This window comes from Podarcis gaigeae (assembly GCF_964106915.1).
Source record: "Podarcis gaigeae genome assembly, chromosome: 7".
NCBI lineage: Eukaryota > Metazoa > Chordata > Lepidosauria > Squamata > Lacertidae > Podarcis > Podarcis gaigeae.
In genome coordinates this window covers 79,483,558-79,503,152 of record NC_139683.1, presented here as the reverse complement: position 1 = coordinate 79,503,152, position 19,595 = coordinate 79,483,558, and the positions used below count along the sequence as shown (strand labels likewise).

General features: G+C 39.9%; 1 protein-coding gene across 4 annotated transcripts in view; it reads left to right on the top strand.

Annotated features, from left to right (window-relative positions):
• Nucleotides 1-19,595, top strand: part of ANKRD33B (ankyrin repeat domain 33B) — a 35,506-nt gene that overhangs the window by 2,292 nt on the left and 13,619 nt on the right. For all 4 annotated transcript variants that reach the window (XM_083749713.1, XM_083749715.1, XM_083749714.1 and 1 more), the window contains exon 2: nt 17,622-17,751. In XM_083749713.1, the coding sequence (XP_083605839.1) occupies nt 17,622-17,751 (130 nt within the window). The remainder of the gene's footprint in view (nt 1-17,621; nt 17,752-19,595) is intronic.

Sequence of the window (19,595 nt, the reverse complement as noted above, 5' to 3'; positions counted from 1 at the left end):
CCTCAGTTCACCTCAGGCAGCCCACTTGTCCCTGTGTCCTCCTCCTCCTCCTCCTCTTCTTCTTCTTCTATTATTATTATTATTATTATTATTATTATTATTCCTTCTCCTCCATATCTGAGCTTAGGCCACATTACGCTGTGTATGCCCGCAGCCTCTGTTTGTCAGGGGGGGAAGTAACCGTCGCCCTCGCCTGCTGCCCTTGCTGGCATTCACTCCTGTGCAAATCAAGCCCTGCTTCTGGGCAGGCCCAGACATATGGGCCACTTGGACCTGGCCTCCGATTCCAAAAGGGGCCTTGGTCAGCATATTCACAATTATTTATATACAGTGGTACTTCAGGTTACAGACTCCGCTAACCCAGAAATAGTGCTTCAGGTTAAGAACTTTGCTTCAGGATAAGAACAGAAATCGTGCTCCTGTGGCGTGGCGGCAGCAGGAGGCCCCATTAGCTAAAGTAGTGCTTCAGGTTAAGAACAGTTTCAGGTTAAGAACGGACCTCCGGAACGAATTAAGTACTTAACCTGAGGTACCACTGTACTTACTTATTTATAAGACTTCACGGTAAAAAAAAAAAGAGGGGGCACATTATCTACCTGGCCCGGGCCTATGCCTGGCTCTGCAAGGCCCTGCTTCTGGGCCCCTATCTTGTAGCCAACCCATGGTTCAAAATCAAACTGTAGTTTAGGCACATTTTATAATGTGCCCCAGTCACAGAGGTGCAGATCACAAGTAAAAGCCGCAACTGGCAAGGCCTAGCCTTCCTTTGTCCTCTTAACAGCCCCAAGTCCCAAGGCTGTCTCCCAAGGACAGACCATTTCTTTCCTGTCCGTAGTGTCCAGCCCCAGAATCTCCTTCTGGGCTCCGTTTCCACCCATCAGTCCACTTCTCATATTCCCTCACACACATTTTGCTAATTCAGAACAGAGTTGTGGGGTTGTGACCATCCCCACGTTGCTGCTGGTGCAGGTGCACTGGGCAGACTGTAAGAAATGCCTCTTCAAATGCATAGACTAGAGAGCCTTTACTTGCTTTAAATGCATGGAGGAGAGTTTTCTGTTTTGCATTTCTTTTAGCTGCCTTGTCTCCTCTGTGGCTATTTCCTCTCCCTCCCTCAACATAGCTTACTCAAGTATGAGCAAGGTCAAGATTTTGCTGTAAACCGCTCTGAGGTTTTTCCCCTCCTTAAAAAGTACAAAGCAGTATAGAAAGGAAGTGAAGAATAACATTTGTTTTCACTGTCCCGTTTCTCTTTTCTCCCAGTTTACGCGTTCTCTGCACTCGTTTTTCAACCTTTAGTCTCTCTGTCCCTTATATTCTCTGAACACTAGGACCTCTTCCCAATCCTTAGCTCCTCTATGAGGCTGTAATCCCAGACAAATGGACAGCTTTCCCTTACTTGCAAAGCTACTGTAGACTATTTATTTCCCAAAGTTCTATCTATGGCATTCCACCAGCTCAACCAGTCTCCTTCAGAAGTTTTACTACCACACGGGCAATACAGTATAGATGGGGTAAGTAGAAAGCACCACGAGGTGATCTTTTTTTAAATCTTAAACAGTTTCACGGATTCAGTATACATTGCTTTACTTTTTACCTGTTATGTTTATCGTGAAAAGGATTTTGCGGACAGCTTCCACTGAGGCTGTAATAATGTCTAGTATTAGTCGCTGATTTGTACATCCTCACCCCAAAGACCATCAATAAAGGGTGTCACACCTACATCATATTTTGCCAAATTTTGCCAAATACTTTGCACTTTTTTCTTGTAACTTTATTTACCGTATTTTTCGCCCCATAGGGCGCACCGGCCCATAAGGCGCACCTAGTTTTTTTGGGGGGAAATAAAGAAAAAATATTTTATTTCCTCCCCCAAGGCGCGAGGCTGGGGTGGGGGAAGCCCAAGCTTCCCCCGACCCCAGCCCCCAGACCAGGCTGCTCTCCGCAAGCCGTGGGAGCCCTCCCGCGGCTTGCGCAGAGCTACCCGAAGCCCCGGAGCGACTGCTCAGCGCGCCAGGGCTTCGGGGTGCAGGCAGCTCTGCGCAAGCCGTGGGAGCCCGGCAGGAACTCCCGCGGGCTCCCACGGCTTGTGGATAGCTTCCTGAAGCCTGGAGAGCGAGAGGGGTTGGTGCACACCGACCCCTCTTGCTCTCCAGGCTTCAGCAAAAGCCTGCATTTGCCCCATAGGACGCACACACATTTCCCCTTCATTTTTGGAGGGGGAAAAGTGCGTCCTATAGGGCGAAAAATACGATACCCACTTCCTTGCCTTTGATGCTTGAAATTCTGAATGGACAGCTCCTAGTGCTGGGGCTTGAAATGCAGTGGGATATCATCCCACTTTTAGACAGACGTATCATCATCTCAGTTCTTTTCAGGTGGAAAATAGTTGGGCCTAATCTCCTACTTCCTTTTTACCCTACTATGACACGTCTCACTTCCTTCAAAACTATCTCACTTTTCCCTCCCGCTTTGAAATAACTTTCAAAAACATCCCATATCCTATTTTCTTTTGCTTTGAAAATATCCCTCTTTCTTCAGAAACGTTAATTCTTCTCTTTCTTTTCCCCACTTTGGACACTGTATGTGTTTCTATGCAGATACTATCTTCCACTGCTGGTGATGCTGTTCGGAAGATGAAGTAGCAAGTAAAACAGAAGTAAAAGGGATAATTTCCAGTAATCTCCACATGTTAAACATAATATGTAGATTGGCCCTTACAATGTAGGAGATGCTTTAATAATTGAAACAACTGATATTTATCACATAAATGGATTCCCTGATTTGATAAAGTTTGGCCTGAATACACCTGCTGTTTTACACTAACGGCTAGCTAAGAAGTTCAGTTTGACTTGCTAGTGGTGATCATGCTTCTAAGATAACGTATGAAGTGAACACCTTGATTCCCTAGCCTTTTGTGGTCAATCTTATGTGCCATCAGTAATGAAATGTTTCTCAAATATTTTCCACATAAAATTGATAAGGTACCATTATCCTCTAATCTGTAGTTGCTTTAGTACACAAAAAAATCAATAGGCAAACTGGGCCACAGTAGATTAAGATACCATGCTTCACACCTAGTTGAACAGGTAAAGGTGTATGTATGTGTGCACGTGCAACAGAGATTTCACATCTTTTAGACTAGTTTGTAATCCTCCGCCCTGGATGATGAGTATACTATAGAGGGATGTGTTCATGGGTATATAATACATGTTATAGTATCCCTGTCTATTCTTTTCCTATACACTCATCAAGGATTATGTTGACAAAGGGAGGGAATGCAACTACAAAAGTCCCCAGCCACCACCAGTCCTTACAATCATTTATTAAAAGACTTTCCACACCACCATTACTGCCAAGGAAATTTTTGTTCTACTGTATTGATATCTGTACATATCCTCAGATACTCACTCCATCTCCACCCGCAGCCTATGCATTAAATAACTTCAGGTGTTGTGCTCTATTCATGCAGCAGTCCTATCAGAGACTCCTGGCAGCACTTTCTAAGTGTTCCTATAATATGTATTCTTGTAGTAGCAGCCAGTGGAGCTGCACTGCTCTTCCGCCTTCCCAATCCCACATATCTATGCCTCATATTAAGAGGGGGAGAAGCAAGGCAGTGGTTTGATGGGTTCTGGGGCCAAGGGCAGATCTAATCCAATATTCCTGCACTGCACTCGTGCCAAGCTCCTGCTACCTTGCTCCTCTCTCTCTTGGTAAGTGATAGCAACACACATCATTGGAAAAATAGGACTGCAGGCTTTGTTACAGTTATGAGTACACATTTTAATATATGAACTATTGCAGGACTTCTCAAACTTTTTGTCCCCAGAGCCCAACTGAGACAGCTAAAAATTACTGAGGCCCACCAGTCACAAAAGGATGTGCAGGGACAGTCAGTCCCAAGATGAGGCAGAGTTTGACATACTCAGCTTGCATTTAAGGACATAATTTTCTACTGATATCTAATTCGTCTTTAGAAATTGCTAAATTCTTTGCTACAGCATTTTCCTAGTGGCAAGGAGTACCATAGCTCAGACTTCCACAACTTAAATGCAGACATTTGCTGTGGAGATATTGTGACTCAGCCTTCCCTTTCCTGGCAGAATTTACTAGAAGCTCTAAGGAGAAAAAAAAATTCTTTTATATTTTTCCCTTCCCACACTCATATGTCCCTCAACCATTTTTACCCATCTCCTATAATATATTCTCCCATTCTCCTTTCACACTCAGGTTGTACTTTATTCCATTCTCCCCACAACCAGCCAGTTTCTTTCAGCCTTCCTGCCAGGTACTTTAAATTCACATCTTCCTTCTATAAGAGTTTTCCTTTCTTATCTTCCTTTTCCATTCTCTGTTTGATAAAGATGATTATATTAACCTTTTATCTCATTTTTTCACCTCCTCTGGCCCTTTCCTCTCAGAAGAAGGAGACCTTCTTTTCCCCTGAACAACTCTGTTTCTTGGCCACCTTTACTCAGTGGTCAAGGAGTCACCAGTGCTGGCACTGGTCCAGCCAAAAGACTGGCAAGACTAGGGAGCGGGGAAGGCAGGCAAGGGGGCCATGGGCAGGCTGTGATAAAGAGGCCCACCTCAAAGTCACCCAAGGCCTTTTTGAGAGACACAGAACTATGACATATGTATATCATGAACATGGGTGTTTTATTGTTTTGTTTCAAATGCTGTAAACTACTGTGTTTTGGAAAAGGCAGTATAAAAATCTTGAAAATATACAGGTACCTAAATATTATGGGTACAGTCCAGCCAGAGATTTCTGTGCCATTGATTTCATTGTGAGAATCAACTGTGCGCTTAACTGTCTTATCATTGAATTTAGTTGCACCCAAAATTGCTTACACTAGAATGGGATGTGACATATATGTGCATTCATGCATTTTGTGGGTACAGATGCAAGTTCATACATAGAGGTAAGCATATACTTACGTGTATATTCTATTGCTAATCTAAAATAACAATGTCAGAAGGCTAGTAAGATGACTGGGTAAATTTAATAATTCATAAATAATTTAAATTTAAAAACTCTAATATTGCATCAACATTTTTAATACACGAGAAAATTAGTGCTGAAATATAGTTTTGCTTTTATACTCAGTACTTGTTTATAATCCCCCCCCCCCCGATACTGGGGTCATTCATTTGAGCCTTTAATTTCCCCCATAGTAAATGGGAATAATTCACTTTTTGAATGGTGATGCTGTATGTTCTGTATTAAAACACACAGAGTTGTTGCTAGGCTTTTTTAAAAAAACACATGAATGCTGAATTGTGAAGTTGCTTCAGCAGCCGGGTGCTAAACATAAGCCTATGAAGCAATACACTAGAGAGGAGCACAGAAATATCAGAATCTCATAGGTATACATTATTTTGCTCACTAACCAAGCAAACAAGAACCTATTGCAACCCATTATAAGCACACATTAAACAACAAGCTTGTCGTAGAAATGAGAGTTCATTCCAGCTATTGAACAAAACTACTGTACTGATGAAACAGGGTAGGATTTTCAAAAGGAATTAAATCTTTTGGAGAGTTTCAAAAATAAAGACCCTGGAATAAACAGAGAAAAGCTCTGTTGCATGCAACACTGATCTCTTTTTTTGTACGTTCCATCTGTACTGTTTAAGGTACTCCACAGTGAATTATATAATCAAGACTATGTCTCATCTGCAATTCTATACTTGGGGAAATTGTCCTCGACTACTAAAACATGATCTAAAATAAATAATAATAATAATAATAATAATAATAATAATAATAATAATAATAATAATTTATTATTTATACCCCGCCCATCTGGCTGGGCTTCCCCTTCTTATCCTACTTTTCCCCAGCCACTCTGGGCAGCTTCCAAAAGAATATTAAAATACATTTAATTGCTGGTAAATTGATTATAGCACTCATACTAAAAAAAACCCATACATTCTGAATAGAGGGTAAATAGAGACTGTTTTCTTAAGGATTTAGTTAAATTGACCAACATGCCCCTTTTGAGATTTATTTTTTTAAAATTCATGTGGGCAAAGTCCAATAATATTGAAGAAGTATTCAGTATCATAGTAGACCAAGGATTGAAGTGCCTCATAAAAATACACCCTAGAGGGCAAATTCACATAGTGATGTACATTACTTAGCCTACTGTTATACTTACCCTACTTCTCTGAGCAGTGAGAGAGGTTTCTTGGATATGGCAGTTACCTAGGCTTGTTTTCCTTTATATAGTAGTCATTTGAGCCTTTTGGCCTATCATGATATTTGAATTTATTTGCAAAAATATAAGTTGAACACAGCTGGAGACAAATAGCGGAAACATTACAGCACCAAAATCTGTTGCCCTATATCAGATCTCCAGAGAGTTAGCCAATACCCCCCAAATGTTTATTTAGCTGACAAAAACCCAAGGCAGCACTCCCTCCCTTTCTCTGTCACTCTACAATTCAAAAATAGCAAATTTAGTAGGTAGGGAAAATATGCCTTTCTATCCCACTTAGAAATTTTGGGGAAGCAACCACCTAGCAATCTCCCTAGCAAAATATGTACCTGAAAACATGTCACCAAAGACTGGGAATTTTCAGCATCTTCAAAGCCTTCTCTTATCTAGACCTCAGATTTTACAACCCCATCATCTAGTATGCCCAATACTAGTAGTGATTAAACTCCCCTTGGCTTCATTTCTCTCATTGGGTTCAGCAAAGCAAACTATTACTCCCAAAATGGAAATTAGCTTGTTCTTCCCTGAGCCCAATTCTGAAATTCAGATCCCATCATGTTTCTGTGATGCAATCAGTGAGAGCCTCACTTTATTAAACCCTAGGTATCCTGAGAGATCCTGCCCTGCCACACCTTAACTTCCCACTAGCCCAATTATGGTGAAGAAGCCATTCTGTGGAGCCTCCCTCCTTTCCTTGGACCTTGAACTCTGCAGAAAGTGTGTATCAGGTAATTTCCAGGGAACTCCATTGTTCATGTTACAGAAAAACCCTTTAAATCTATGTTTACTGGGATACTGACTACTGTTGCAGTTACATAGGCACCAGATAAGATGATAGGTCCACAGTGATACCTCCTTACTGTTGCTGAGAAGAGAAGTAATGCTGGAACAGAGTTCAGGGGGCTCACAGGGGATTGGGGGATTAATGGGGTATTAAAGTCCCTACCAAGCTCTGTTGGTTCAAATTTTGGAATTGGGCTTGTGAAAAAAACAAGCTATTCTCCAGTTTGGGGGATAATACCTCAATTTGCCAGGCCAAGTTCTGAACTGCATGAATACTTATATGCAAAGGTTTAGATGGTTAAACAAACAACTTTGCTTAGAAAAAGAATGCATTTACACAAGGATATTCATCTCCCAATAAGTACAAATTTAAATGAATGAAATCTGAAATAGCTCTCAGAGATCAAATACTACAGAGAGAATTTTCCCATCACCCCAAGGACCTTTCAAATGGTGGCAGGACACACTGTACAGTGGTAATCATCAAGTGTTGATAATTCATTGATAAAACATCAATATGTGTTTCCCCCCTCTAGTCTAAAATTTTACATAATAAATATTTTATACCATCCCAGGAGTAGAGATACATCATAAAGTACCCAAATGTGGACAGGAACTAGACTAGTTTTTCCCAATTGTGTTGTCTCCCAAGCAAGAAGTGATAATTATATTCTATAGTTGGATTATCTAGGCTCATAATAGTTTATTCTGAGGTTCTCTCCACTTCACCTAGAGCTTTTTACCTGCATTACCCTTGGGAAATTTTGCTGTCTTGTTTCACATGTCACACTTTTTTTGACTGGCATTAACTTGCTCCAGCAGAACACATTGTTTAAAAAATAGCTAGCTCTTGTTCTCACTGTCATAGCTGACCTATTTTTGTAGAATATAATGGAAACAACTGTGTACAGTAACAATATTCAATATGTGACACACTGTTAATGTAGACTTTGCATTTAAATTGGCATTCTCTTTTAAAGACCAAACAGTTAAGAGATGTTTGCAACGTTCACTCCACGTCATAATAAAGAATAATTAAGAACCATATGAAGATTAGAGCTGCACATTTTATGTTGTCACATCTGGGTGCAAATTAGTAATTATATCGATTGTTAAAACCACAATGTGGAAAGATTCATTTTTTCCAAGTTATTTTGTTTTTTCTCATGGGAAACAATTCAAAACTACTCTGTGAAAATCAGACTTATTCTGTTTTCTTTGCAAATTCCCACCATTTCTAAGTTCTTTGAAGTTCAGATGCATTTTGTGGGGAAGAGCCAAAATGTATTCAATCATATTATGTGCTGCAGATGAACCTTCATTGTGGCATGCTAGATTTTTTGTTTATGTACCATACAATGCCTCCTATTTAATTATACCCATGACTGAAGTCTCTGAGGTCTCCATGTGAATGAAAAGCTGAAAGCCGTGTATGATGATAGGTATTTTTAGGGATGCAGGATTTATGTGAGTAAAGTTGTATTTAAATAAGTAGGAGTTCTGACTGCATTTGTACTGCAGAATTCGACTTCTAAAATTTTGTCTTGCTGCAGGATTGCAATAAACACCTTGTGAAGCAATTAGATTGCACATCATTTTTTTAAGTAGTTGGTGGAGGACACTGAAATTAGTGTTTAAAAGAGTAAAATAAAAGCGTGTTTAAAAGAAATGTAGGAAAATAAATCCTGACAGAATCCTCAGAGATATAAAATGCATAGTTTAGTACTTAATAGCCTGGTCCTCTACATCTTCTATCAGTGCTATCAGTGCTTTTTTGCCACTGGAAATGAAGCAGCATCCTATGCTTAGTTCAAAGTAGTATCATTGTACTTAAGAGAAAAATACAAGAATTTGTAAACATTTCCACTTTGGGTAATTGTGTCGGTCATGCTGTTATAGCAAGAGTAGTCAGTGTTGGGTCCCCATGATATTACTTGGATAAATAAAACAAGCACAGGGTATTAGGTCCACTATGTACATAGGTTCTAATATGTCTTTCTGTGCATAATTCTAGCATTTTCCTTCTTAGTGTAGGAGTAGCCAAAGTATGGCAGTTTCCAGGCAAAAAATGTCATGTCAAAACAGTCTTTGCTTTGCTGCTTCCCCCGCTAAATGCTGGAATCAAGAAAACACGAGATGAATAATTGGCAGAATCACTGTCTGTGGGAATTGAAGGCTTGGCAGTACAGTAATGAGAAACTGCAGCAGCACATTCACTACCTAGGGATTGCTAAGGGAGGGAGAACTGTGATGGAGGACTGGGACGGCTATGAGCAGAGGAAAGGAGCTATGGGTAGTGGCTATGCGAAGGGAGATCCAGTGGCAGAAGCTGTGGGGGTGTGGAAATGGTTGAGGTAGATGCTGTAGCAACAGAGCCTGTGGTTTTCACCTTAATAATACTTTAGCCTTAGGATAACCTTTGCCTGTTACTGTTGAGTTAGTCATAACATTCAGAATTAACATATCCATATATGTGAGCGTTGGGATCACCTGCTAAAATTATTATTTAAGTCTTGGGCAATATATTTTGCACCATAAGGAACAGTCCTGTTTTATGTTTAAAACATCATTCCCAAAGTCCAGTGGACTGCTTTTCCTTACAGTAGCTCCCGACAGTTCAGTAAACATATTTTTGTGTACATGTGACACAGATGTATCTCAGATGTATCACTGAAAAGATACTGATATGGGAGTTAAAAATCATGCGATTAAAAAACCATTAATGACTTATTTTTACTATTCTCACTGCCCATGTACACAGTGGACAAATACCCAAGAGGAAGAAAACTGTGTTTTATTTTATTTTTTTAGAAAACCAATATGAACAGATCCCTGTGTACAAGAGTCCAAAGGAACTCTTCCACCAGAACCTCATTTATTTAGACACTGCCAGTGTACCCTTCTTGTTACTCTTATGAGAGTGAACAGTTATCCCTGGATGGAGTTGCTTATCATTTCAGACTCTTACAGGGATATCTCTTGTAGGCTTACTGAATTTTTTTTCTGCAAGAAGGTTAAACTGGATTCCTTTCAGCTCTCTAAGCGAATTCCAGAATTGGCCATCCAAGAAGCAAAGTAACCTCCTTTGTGTGGGAAAAATAGGTGGTGCAATGGGTCCCACAAGCCCAAAGAGACTTACAGTGCCTTTTTCTTTTCCTCTGGTCATAAGTTTTACTGCTCTGGGTTTCTCTCAATGAGTTGTAATAATTAGTTGAGTTGTTTAGTAGATGTCTGGTAGGTGCTGCTGTTCTCACAGACATTCCCCACCTGCAGCTCTCTACACTCAGATTTTTCCAAACTGTGTGTCATGACACGTTAGTGTGTAGGTCGCAGTGTGTAAGTGTGTTGTGTGAATGCTCCCCAAGGTCCTCCTGGGGCTGGAAAGGGGTTAGTTTAACCTCTGGTTTGCTAGTAAAATTGGATTACTGTGTCATGAAATGATGCATGTCTAAAAAGTGTGCCACCAACATGAAAAGTTTGGAAAGCTCTCCTCTATGGTCTACTGTTTTAAGCTTGCATAGAGTCAAATGACCTGTTCAAAAATATGATACAGTGTTGCCCTCGGGAAGGGTGATTATGCTACTTAGAAAGAGTGTTTTAGGTGCAAATGTTGCCCACCTCCCTCAGTAAAGCTAATAGGGAAGGCTAAGCTAGAACCATCTCCCTAAGAAACTAGCTTTCAGCTGATAATATTTTAATGTGGGAGAGCATTCAAATACAGATTCCCACCCCTATCTGCAAAATGAAGAAGTAAATCAGAGTAGGGCTATACTACACATTTCTAAACTTATCATCCAGCTCTTCATCTAATATAGTGTTCCCCAAACTTGGGTCTCCTGCTGATTTTCGATTACAACTCCCACCATCCCTAGATAGCAAGACCAGTGGTTAGGGATGATGGGAATTGTAGTCTGAAAACAGCTGGAGACCCAAGTTTGGGAAACACTGATGTAAAAGATTCAAAGTTCATGTAACATTCAGAATACCCACATTCCTTAAATTGAATGGAGAGCTCACAGAGATAGAGAACCTTTTGCACATTTATGCATGTTGTTCCATTACTGAGCCACAATTTTGGCCTTGCCAATTCAGTGATTGGCACTATTTTAAATAAACATTTCAGTAAATTTTGCTTAAACCATATCTTAAAGTAGGAGCTCTGTCCATTAGTAATATCATTCACAGGAGAATAATCAGAACAATGTAAGATAATATAGTGATTCGGAAATTCGTACCTCTTTAAGAAATACATACAGCAGATTACCAAGATCTGAAACTAAGCATGCAGTTTTATAGCAAAATTGTGATGTTGCATGTGTGTTTTATGATTTGAAAAAGCAGTGTTAAGAGATGCAAAAACATTTCAATATTTACATTTTTTTCTGTAACCCTTAACAGTTTTATATTGTATTTTGGAGTGTTTTATTTTGACTGCTATTGAGATGACAATACTACCATTATGCAAAAAAGGATAGGATAAGTATGGTGTTTTCAAAAAGAATGTTTATATAAATATAACTAAATATAGAGATTTGTGAAGAAATTATAATTTGTTTCTGTACCACTGGCAAATAAATAGACCACAGGCCAGTGATGAACTTAAATTGAAAAAAAGGGGACAAAAATTCTCAGTTTAAACTGTACAAAATTAATTGCAGCAATTCTTATACACAACACTGGGTTTAATAAATACTTCTGTACACTAGCTTCTCCAGTGTTATCAGCTTTGGCAATGCCCACCAACTGCTGTAGGCTGGGGGAGCTCTTGGATCTATTCCCCATCAAAAAAGTGGCAACCATCTGCTGGGTGAGGTGCATACTTGTATATATCTTTTAAGTTTTGTTTACTAAATATAAATCAAATAAACATGCAAAATCATATCTCCATTGATTTTAGGGCAGTGGATTGTAACCCCTGTGTAAGTGAGGAGACGCTTGTATATGTGTTCTTAGAAGTAAGCCCCACCCTAAGTAAATTAAAAAATGTTACACATTAATACCTGATTTTGAATACTGGAATTCAATTTTATTTATAAATTAACATAAATCAATGTCTTTTGATGAACTGTAATCTTGCTGGCATGATCAGTTTTGCTGATTAGCTACAAAGTGGATGAAATAAAGTCTTAATTTAGGCAGCCCATACTAGAAAAAATATTATTCCTTTTCGTGTTCATATTAGAAACACTGATGACTTTCATAAAAGCATTAAAGTGTTTTCTGGATAATACATGAAACAAAGTGAGTGCATTCAAATTAACTCTGAAAACTGATTTTAAAAGGATTCAAGAGGACTGTCATGCATACTTTGCCTTCTCCATCAAAGTAGTTCTTGAAGAGATGGATTAGTTTAGAGTCTCTGTAAGGGACCATCTTGGGACGCGGGTGGCGCTGTGGGTAAAAGCCTCAGTGCCTAGGGCTTGCCGATCGAAAGGTCGGCGGTTCGAATCCCCGCGGCGGGGTGCGCTCCCGTTGCTCGGTCCCAGCGCCTGCCAACCTAGCAGTTCGAAAGCACCCTCGGGTGCAAGTAGATAAATAGGGACCGCTTTCTAGCGGGAAGGTAAACGGTGTTTCCGTGTGCAGCTCTGGCTCACCAGAGCAGCAATGTCACGCTGGCCACGTGACCCGGAAGTGTCTTCGGACAGCGCTGGCCCCTGGCCTCTTGAGTGAGATGGGCGCACAACCCCAGAGTCTGGCAAGACTGGCCCGTATGGGCAGGGGTACCTTTACCTTTACCTTTTAAGGGACCATCTTATTGGGCCCTTAAGTTTGATTCTCCCGCAGAGCTTCAATACAGGTCCTGAGCATCATTAGAGACTGATTAATATTTTGTGCTTCCCGTAGTCTGTTCCCTTCCGCTTTGGTTCTGTTGGTTTTCCCACTCCCTGCTAAGTTAACTAAATATAACTGGCTCAAGGTTATCAGCTCTCTGTCCTGTAGAACATTATCCCCAACTGGCATCAAGTGGTGCCTGCAGTCCATTTTGATCAGGAACACACTATGGGAACAGCTGGATTCATGATTGAGTTCAGTGTTTGCAATGTGCCTCTTCTTTTGGCCTCTCCAGAAGACTTCAAAGGCTTCCTCCGTGGATGTGACTCCCACCTCCGTGCATCCTGCAATGTACATGTTGTGCTTCTGATCCTTGTGGAAATTTTTGGACTGGGGAAGTTTTGGTTTGATGGGGTTGAAGGGGCCTTCATCCAAAAGGTCATAGATGTAGTTGTTATAGATCTCAATGTTGGAAACAAACACACTGTAAACATTATCTTCATCAACTTCTTCTACTTTGCAGTTGTCTTGGACATTGATCATATCAGTTATTTCAGGGTCAATTTGCCACCAGTTGCTAGATGGAGTTTTTGGAGTCTGAAAAGCTTCTAGTTTCTGAAGTTCAAGTAAAGCATCAACATCACACTGCACCTCAAGCCCATTCTTATCATCCAGCTTGTACACATATTGTTTGGCCTGCAGAGATCCCATGCTGTTGAAGATCATGTCTAAGCAGCAAGGAAGCAGGCCACCCCCACCAGGAGAGCCAGTCATGGTGTGAGTTTTCCCACTCCCAGTGACACCGTATGTAAAAGGGAGACCATTTCCCCCATGAATCAGATCATCCACTAGAAGTTTAGCAACGTCAAACACATGTCTCTGAGCCCCGCCAACATTAAAAACCTCTTTGAACGAATATTGAACCTCCTTATACATGCTCCCCATTGCGGAAAATTCAGTATCCATCTGGTGGGTGAACCTTGACTGTTGTAGTATTGATCACTTTTATGCAGCATTCTTGGTCTGGCACACTGACTGGGCGCAGCCTGCAATATACCCCAAAGGGTCCTTCAAACTTTTCCTGCATCCATTTTTCTGCCCAGGCTTCCTTTAGGTTTCGGTTTTCACGGCCTCCTTCATCCCGCCGAGGCCGCCCCACTCATCCTTCCTTTTCTCCCTCTCGCTGTCCTCTTGGTGAAGCTTCGGTTTGAACATTCCCTCCCTACTCTGGTTTTCCTGAGATCGTATAAATCTTTCAGATCATGTGTGTGATTCAAGAGGAGTTGTTTTTAAAGTAGTTGATGCACAACAATATAGCAGCCTGAGTCAAGATGCTTATACTGTCAAAGTGAAAGAAGTGCAGGAAACGATATTCCTACTTTGAGTTGTGAGCTGGCTTTAGCATGAAGATCCTGGCCTGTATCGAGCCCAGGTTCCTCATTACATTTTAACTGGAACCAGGAACATTTTAACAAACCAGGAAAATGAAACAAGATCATATTCAGATTTATGAAACTTCAAACAATCATCCAAACCAGGCTACTGTGTTTGTTTGTTTTTTAATTTTACCCTCATGTGTGCTGGTAACACCTCCCCTCCCTCAATCAGTGGGTCTGCACAGGTGTAACTAAAGCTCGATTTTGGACTGTGTTCTGTCTGTGAAAATCTCATACTTAATCCTCTGTAATCTAAATCTTTGCTAAAAATAGATTTTGGAGGAATAGAGTAGTGGTTGCTTCTACATGCAGATGACAGGAAATGGCATTATCTGCTAAGATGGCTGATATAGTGATTAGGTTTCGCATTAGCATAAGTTTAAAGAATTCCTTCCAAAATTTGTATGAGAATATACAGATTGGCAGAAACTCTTGGGCTACAAAAATAAATTGCGTTTCTTAGGGAAAGTGACATCACATACAACAAAATTTATGTGCAAGGACATGTTCACTTTTGCTTCTCACAGGTATGTTAAAAATGCCTATCTTAACAGAAAGCGTCTGCTGAAGGTGAAGCGGAATGTTTTTTGGCCAGGTGCAACTAGGTGGCTTATACTCCTTTAACCAATCTTAGTAGATTCAAGGCCAGCAGGAAATGCTGTCATGGAAACGTCACTTGCAGCTGTAGGCTATTTGCCTTTTTTTTTTTTGCAATATTTATCATTTTATTTGTATGCTGCCCTTTCCATAGTTAAAACCATGCTCAAGGCGGTTTACAACATGAACAAAATTACATAATTACAAACATAACAAAAATCATCATAAAAATAAATAAAACATCAAAATGATTTCCACATTCATGATAAGATCTAAAATAAAGATACAAATAATAATTTAAATAACAGCAACAATGCCCTCCTCCCAATCAAACCCTCTAAACAGTACCCCACTTTAATGGATTTTAGAAGCAAATACAAAGCCTTAAAAAAGCTAAATTGTGTGATATAATATTTAGTGACCTGGCTGCTCTTTAGTGATGTGGATTTTCTAGAAAAAAATTAACTGGAACATTTTCTCAGGGGGAAACTGCATATTAGACTGATTTGCCTATGGAAATTTGTATCAGATTTTGTTTTGTTTTGTTTGCAGTGGAAAATTTTGTGATGTCCTAGGGAATGATCTAATATACCATGTTTATTTAGTAAATTAAACTAAGGATGTACCCCATGTTAATTTATTGTTCCAATACAGCTCAAATGTGACCTGGATTCAGTTAACCTATTGTGCTAGCAGAAACCAACACAAAGGCTTCTGCTAGTGCAATGGGGCTTTCCTCCCATGTGCCCCTGCACTTCCTTCAAATCTGCTCTGCTTCTTTGAAATATCTTTTTAAAAATGTAAATTTGGAAGTGAGGATTCTGTATCCAGAAGCAGGCTTCCAAACATGGATTCTATCTCTGCATTGAGAATCATGCACACATAGCATATGTAGGGAGAGCATTGGGTGTGCACTGCATGACAGTTACACATTCACAGGCAAATAGTCCACGATGGCGATACTTTGCATGACAGCCATAGGCAATATACTTGGAAATACTTGTAGCTGGAAAGCACAAGAGGGGAGAGTGCTCTTATGCTCAGGTCCTGCTTTCAGGTTGCCCACTGTGAGACTAGGATGTGGGACTATATTGCCCACTGACCTAATCCAGCAGGGCTATTCTTACGTGCATATTAATTTCTCAGCAAAGAGAAACCATAGTGCTTAGCTAAGCTACCATAAATTACTGTCATAAATAGTACCTAATGTGCACAGTGGATTAAATGTCCCCTATCAATTAAATGTATATAGTTGCATTCCCGAGCGTTACAGTAATCAGCAAATATATTCTTAGTGCTAAGTGCAAGTAGAAGTAGTTGGGTAGAACCGTTTCAGGGATGAAACTAAAATGTTACAGAACTTCCATTATACTACAGCTCTTCCCTTCTGGGACCTATTTCTGTTTCCTGCCTTTGCTTACATGAGATAAGTGGAACAGAGCAGTGGATTATCCAATACCTTCTTCTAAATGCATCTGAGGGAAGGAAGATAATTATTTAGGAAGTAACAGCAAGATATTACTGCTCCACATTTCAGGCATAATCTATGGGGAATGGTATTTTGTGCAGCTCCCATTTATTTTAGAAGTGTTTGCGCAAGAGAATTTCCCCATGATTGTGCCCTTCATCTCATTTAGCAATTTGCTTAGGGCTATGAGTTCACAGTGGGACGCGGGTGGCACTGTGGGTTAAACCACTGAGCCTCTTGGGCTTGCTGATCAGAAGGTCGGCGTTTCGAATCCCCGCGACAGGGTGAGCTCCTGTTGCTCAGTCCCTGCTCCTGCCAACCTAGCAGTCTGAAAGCACACCAGTACAAGTAGATAAATAGGTACCGCTCTGGTGGGAAGGTAAACAGCGTTTCCGTGCACTGCGTTTCCAGAAGTGGCTTAGTCATGCTGGCCACATGACCCGGAAGTTGTACGCTAGCTCCCTTGGCCAGTAAAGCAAGATGAGTGCCACAACCCCAGAGTCATCTGTGACTGGACCTAATGGTCAGGGGTCCCTTTACCTTTATGAGTTCACAAGTAGCCTCTGTATTTTAGCCTCAGCTCTCCGAGGCTACACCTATTTTTATAGGGCTCTTCTGAGTACTATTATCAAAATATAGGACATGTAGTACTAGTACTATATAATCATTGTCATAATAATCACTAGCTCTCAAGTAATTAGCAAAAATTGTCTAGTCATGAGGAAATGCTGCAAACTACCCCCAGAATCAAACACATAGTTCAACCAGCTTTGGCGGAATTGCAGTCTTTCATCCCCACATTTCTATTGCAGCCCTGACTTTGTGAATATCTAAATGTAGAAGCTCTTTAGTTATGTGACTTTCTCTCTTCCTTAGGAAGCCCAAACACAGAATTATTCAGAAAAAGTGTAGAAAGGCTGTGGCGGGGGTGGGGTGGGGTGGGGACACACGGGACCAGTTACACTTTCATGAGCTAGACACTTATAGATCTGCCTCCTAGCACTGCTTTATCCTGTCCTTGATTGGGTGCTTTGTTTTCTGCACATTTTGTTGCATTGTTTTATTGAATAGTTTCCAGTTATTTTATTAATTTAATCTCATGCACTTATATATTTGTTAGCTGCTTCCATGGAGTAGGAAATCTACATTTTAAATGTTAGAAGTAAATTAGAAATAATAATAATCAATGCATTCTGATTTGTTCACTTGGTTCCCACTGCTAAGTATTTAGTTTACATTAATGCCCTCATGTAAAATAATAAAATGTGAAATAAGATTTGGAGTTCAAAGTGCTTGAGCTTGCTTCCCTTTAACCACCACTTTATTTTTTATTTATAGACTGGCCTTATTGTTGCCTGTTACCAAGGGTTTGTGGATATTGTAATGGCCTTAGCACAATGCCCTCACATTGATGTAAACTGGCAGGACAATGAAGGAAACACAGCTCTAATTACAGCGGCCCAGGCAGGTAAGGAGGTTTGGTCCTCATTTCATTTTTTTTGTCCAACAGTTCATGATTGTAAATGCCTATTTATTGTGATTGCATTGAGCAAACAAATGCCAGGTCCCCCCCCAACGTGAGTCTTGAGGCTAGCCCAGCAAGTATTGCTGCTCTGTCCTCTTCCGTACATTTCAGAGAAGCTTGTCCCTTTTAATGCAGCTCAGCACTATAATTAGTGACACTATTATTAATTTAATGCACACCAGGCTCTGCTTACTAGATTAAATCTTCTGGAAGTGATTAATACTTTTCATGGGGAGAAGATGATGTACTCTCTATTACTTCTATTACTGTATACCATTAAAGCTACCATATTAGTGAAAAAAGTGTCCACTTTTATTTCTGACCAATATTATTACAAATAATATTACAAATGGGAGCTACAACAAAGTGTTGCATTGTATCCATCCTCCTAATACTCTTGTTAAGGAAGTTATTCCATTAAAGAAGGGTATTCAACTTTGTTTTCTATTTCTCTTTTCTTGGTTTTCTATTTTTCTTTTCTAACCCCAAGCAGTTCTCTGAACCCTGAACATACTTTTTCCATTGCTGTGCTGACAAAAAAAGAATTTAAAATTGGCCTTCAGACAAATATACAGAAGAGTCTAAGGCAACTGTGCTGCTGCAGCCTTAGAAAAAGAAGTAATGAGAGCATAGCAACACTTGGGCTGCAGATAAGCCTATCAGTGAAAACGTTTGATGAGCACAAAAAGGTGCCTAGCACAGCTTCCCTGCTCTGAATCCTCTCTCTCTCCAGCCCCCCAAGATCATGTTATGTCCTGCATACAAAAGCTTTCCTATTCAATTCAGTGAAAGAGTGCAACAAATATCAGGTTGAGCACAGATGCTTTAAAATATTATTTTGCATTAAGAACCAGGAATGTAATCATGTTCAGTTCATCATACTGTGCAATACAGAATTGGCAAAAGAATGAAGTATGAAGCTTTGAAATGATAAATTCTGGGAAAATTCATTTTAGTTATATTATTTAAGAGTTGTTTAGAATTATAAACTAAATATAGTTTGTGCTAAAATTATTAAATTAATGACAACAGATTCTAATTATTGACAACCTATAGACAGTGTAATGAAAAATGTGTCATGTTGAATTTAATAAATATTTGGTGAAATGCAAGCATGACAGTTACTTCCTTCTTGAGAATCACTGAATGCTGTTGTAAAAAAATATTAGAGCTGATACAGAATAATGATTCATAATTATCTTCTGGAATCCCATTACCAGAACATGTGTGTTTTAACTAAGCTATATTCATTTTAAAAAATGAAATGAAAAACTCTTACCTTATCTGATAATTGTTTTGTTTCATTTTAAATGCACTGTGTGGCTATAATTTTTTCTACAAAAGTATTTGTGTGTTTTCACAGCTGCCTTTATAGAAAACCAATGCCTGATACAGCTTTTTAACAAGAGTTAGGCGGTCTCAGATATTGTATAACCTGCTTTGGGTTTTGTCCACCCAGGATATATATCTGTCCTGTTAACGGATTAGATTTAAGGCTGCTCTTTTCTGACCTTTATATTTAATTATAATGAGCTCAGTATTAATCCAGAGTGTTGACATTGGCTTGATACTGTCTGCCAGTATCTGATACTGCTCCCTAAAGAAAATGAGGCTAAGTAGACCACAGGATATATAAGAAGTTTCCTATAATTGTATGGAGTTATTTTCCTCTTTTCTAAAGCTGAATGACATTGGCCTTGATCACATATCACTGCGTAAGCTGGGGCTAGGTCTGCGTGCATGATCCAGTCCACCAAGCCTTCCAGAGTCACCTGTCAGCCCCCAAC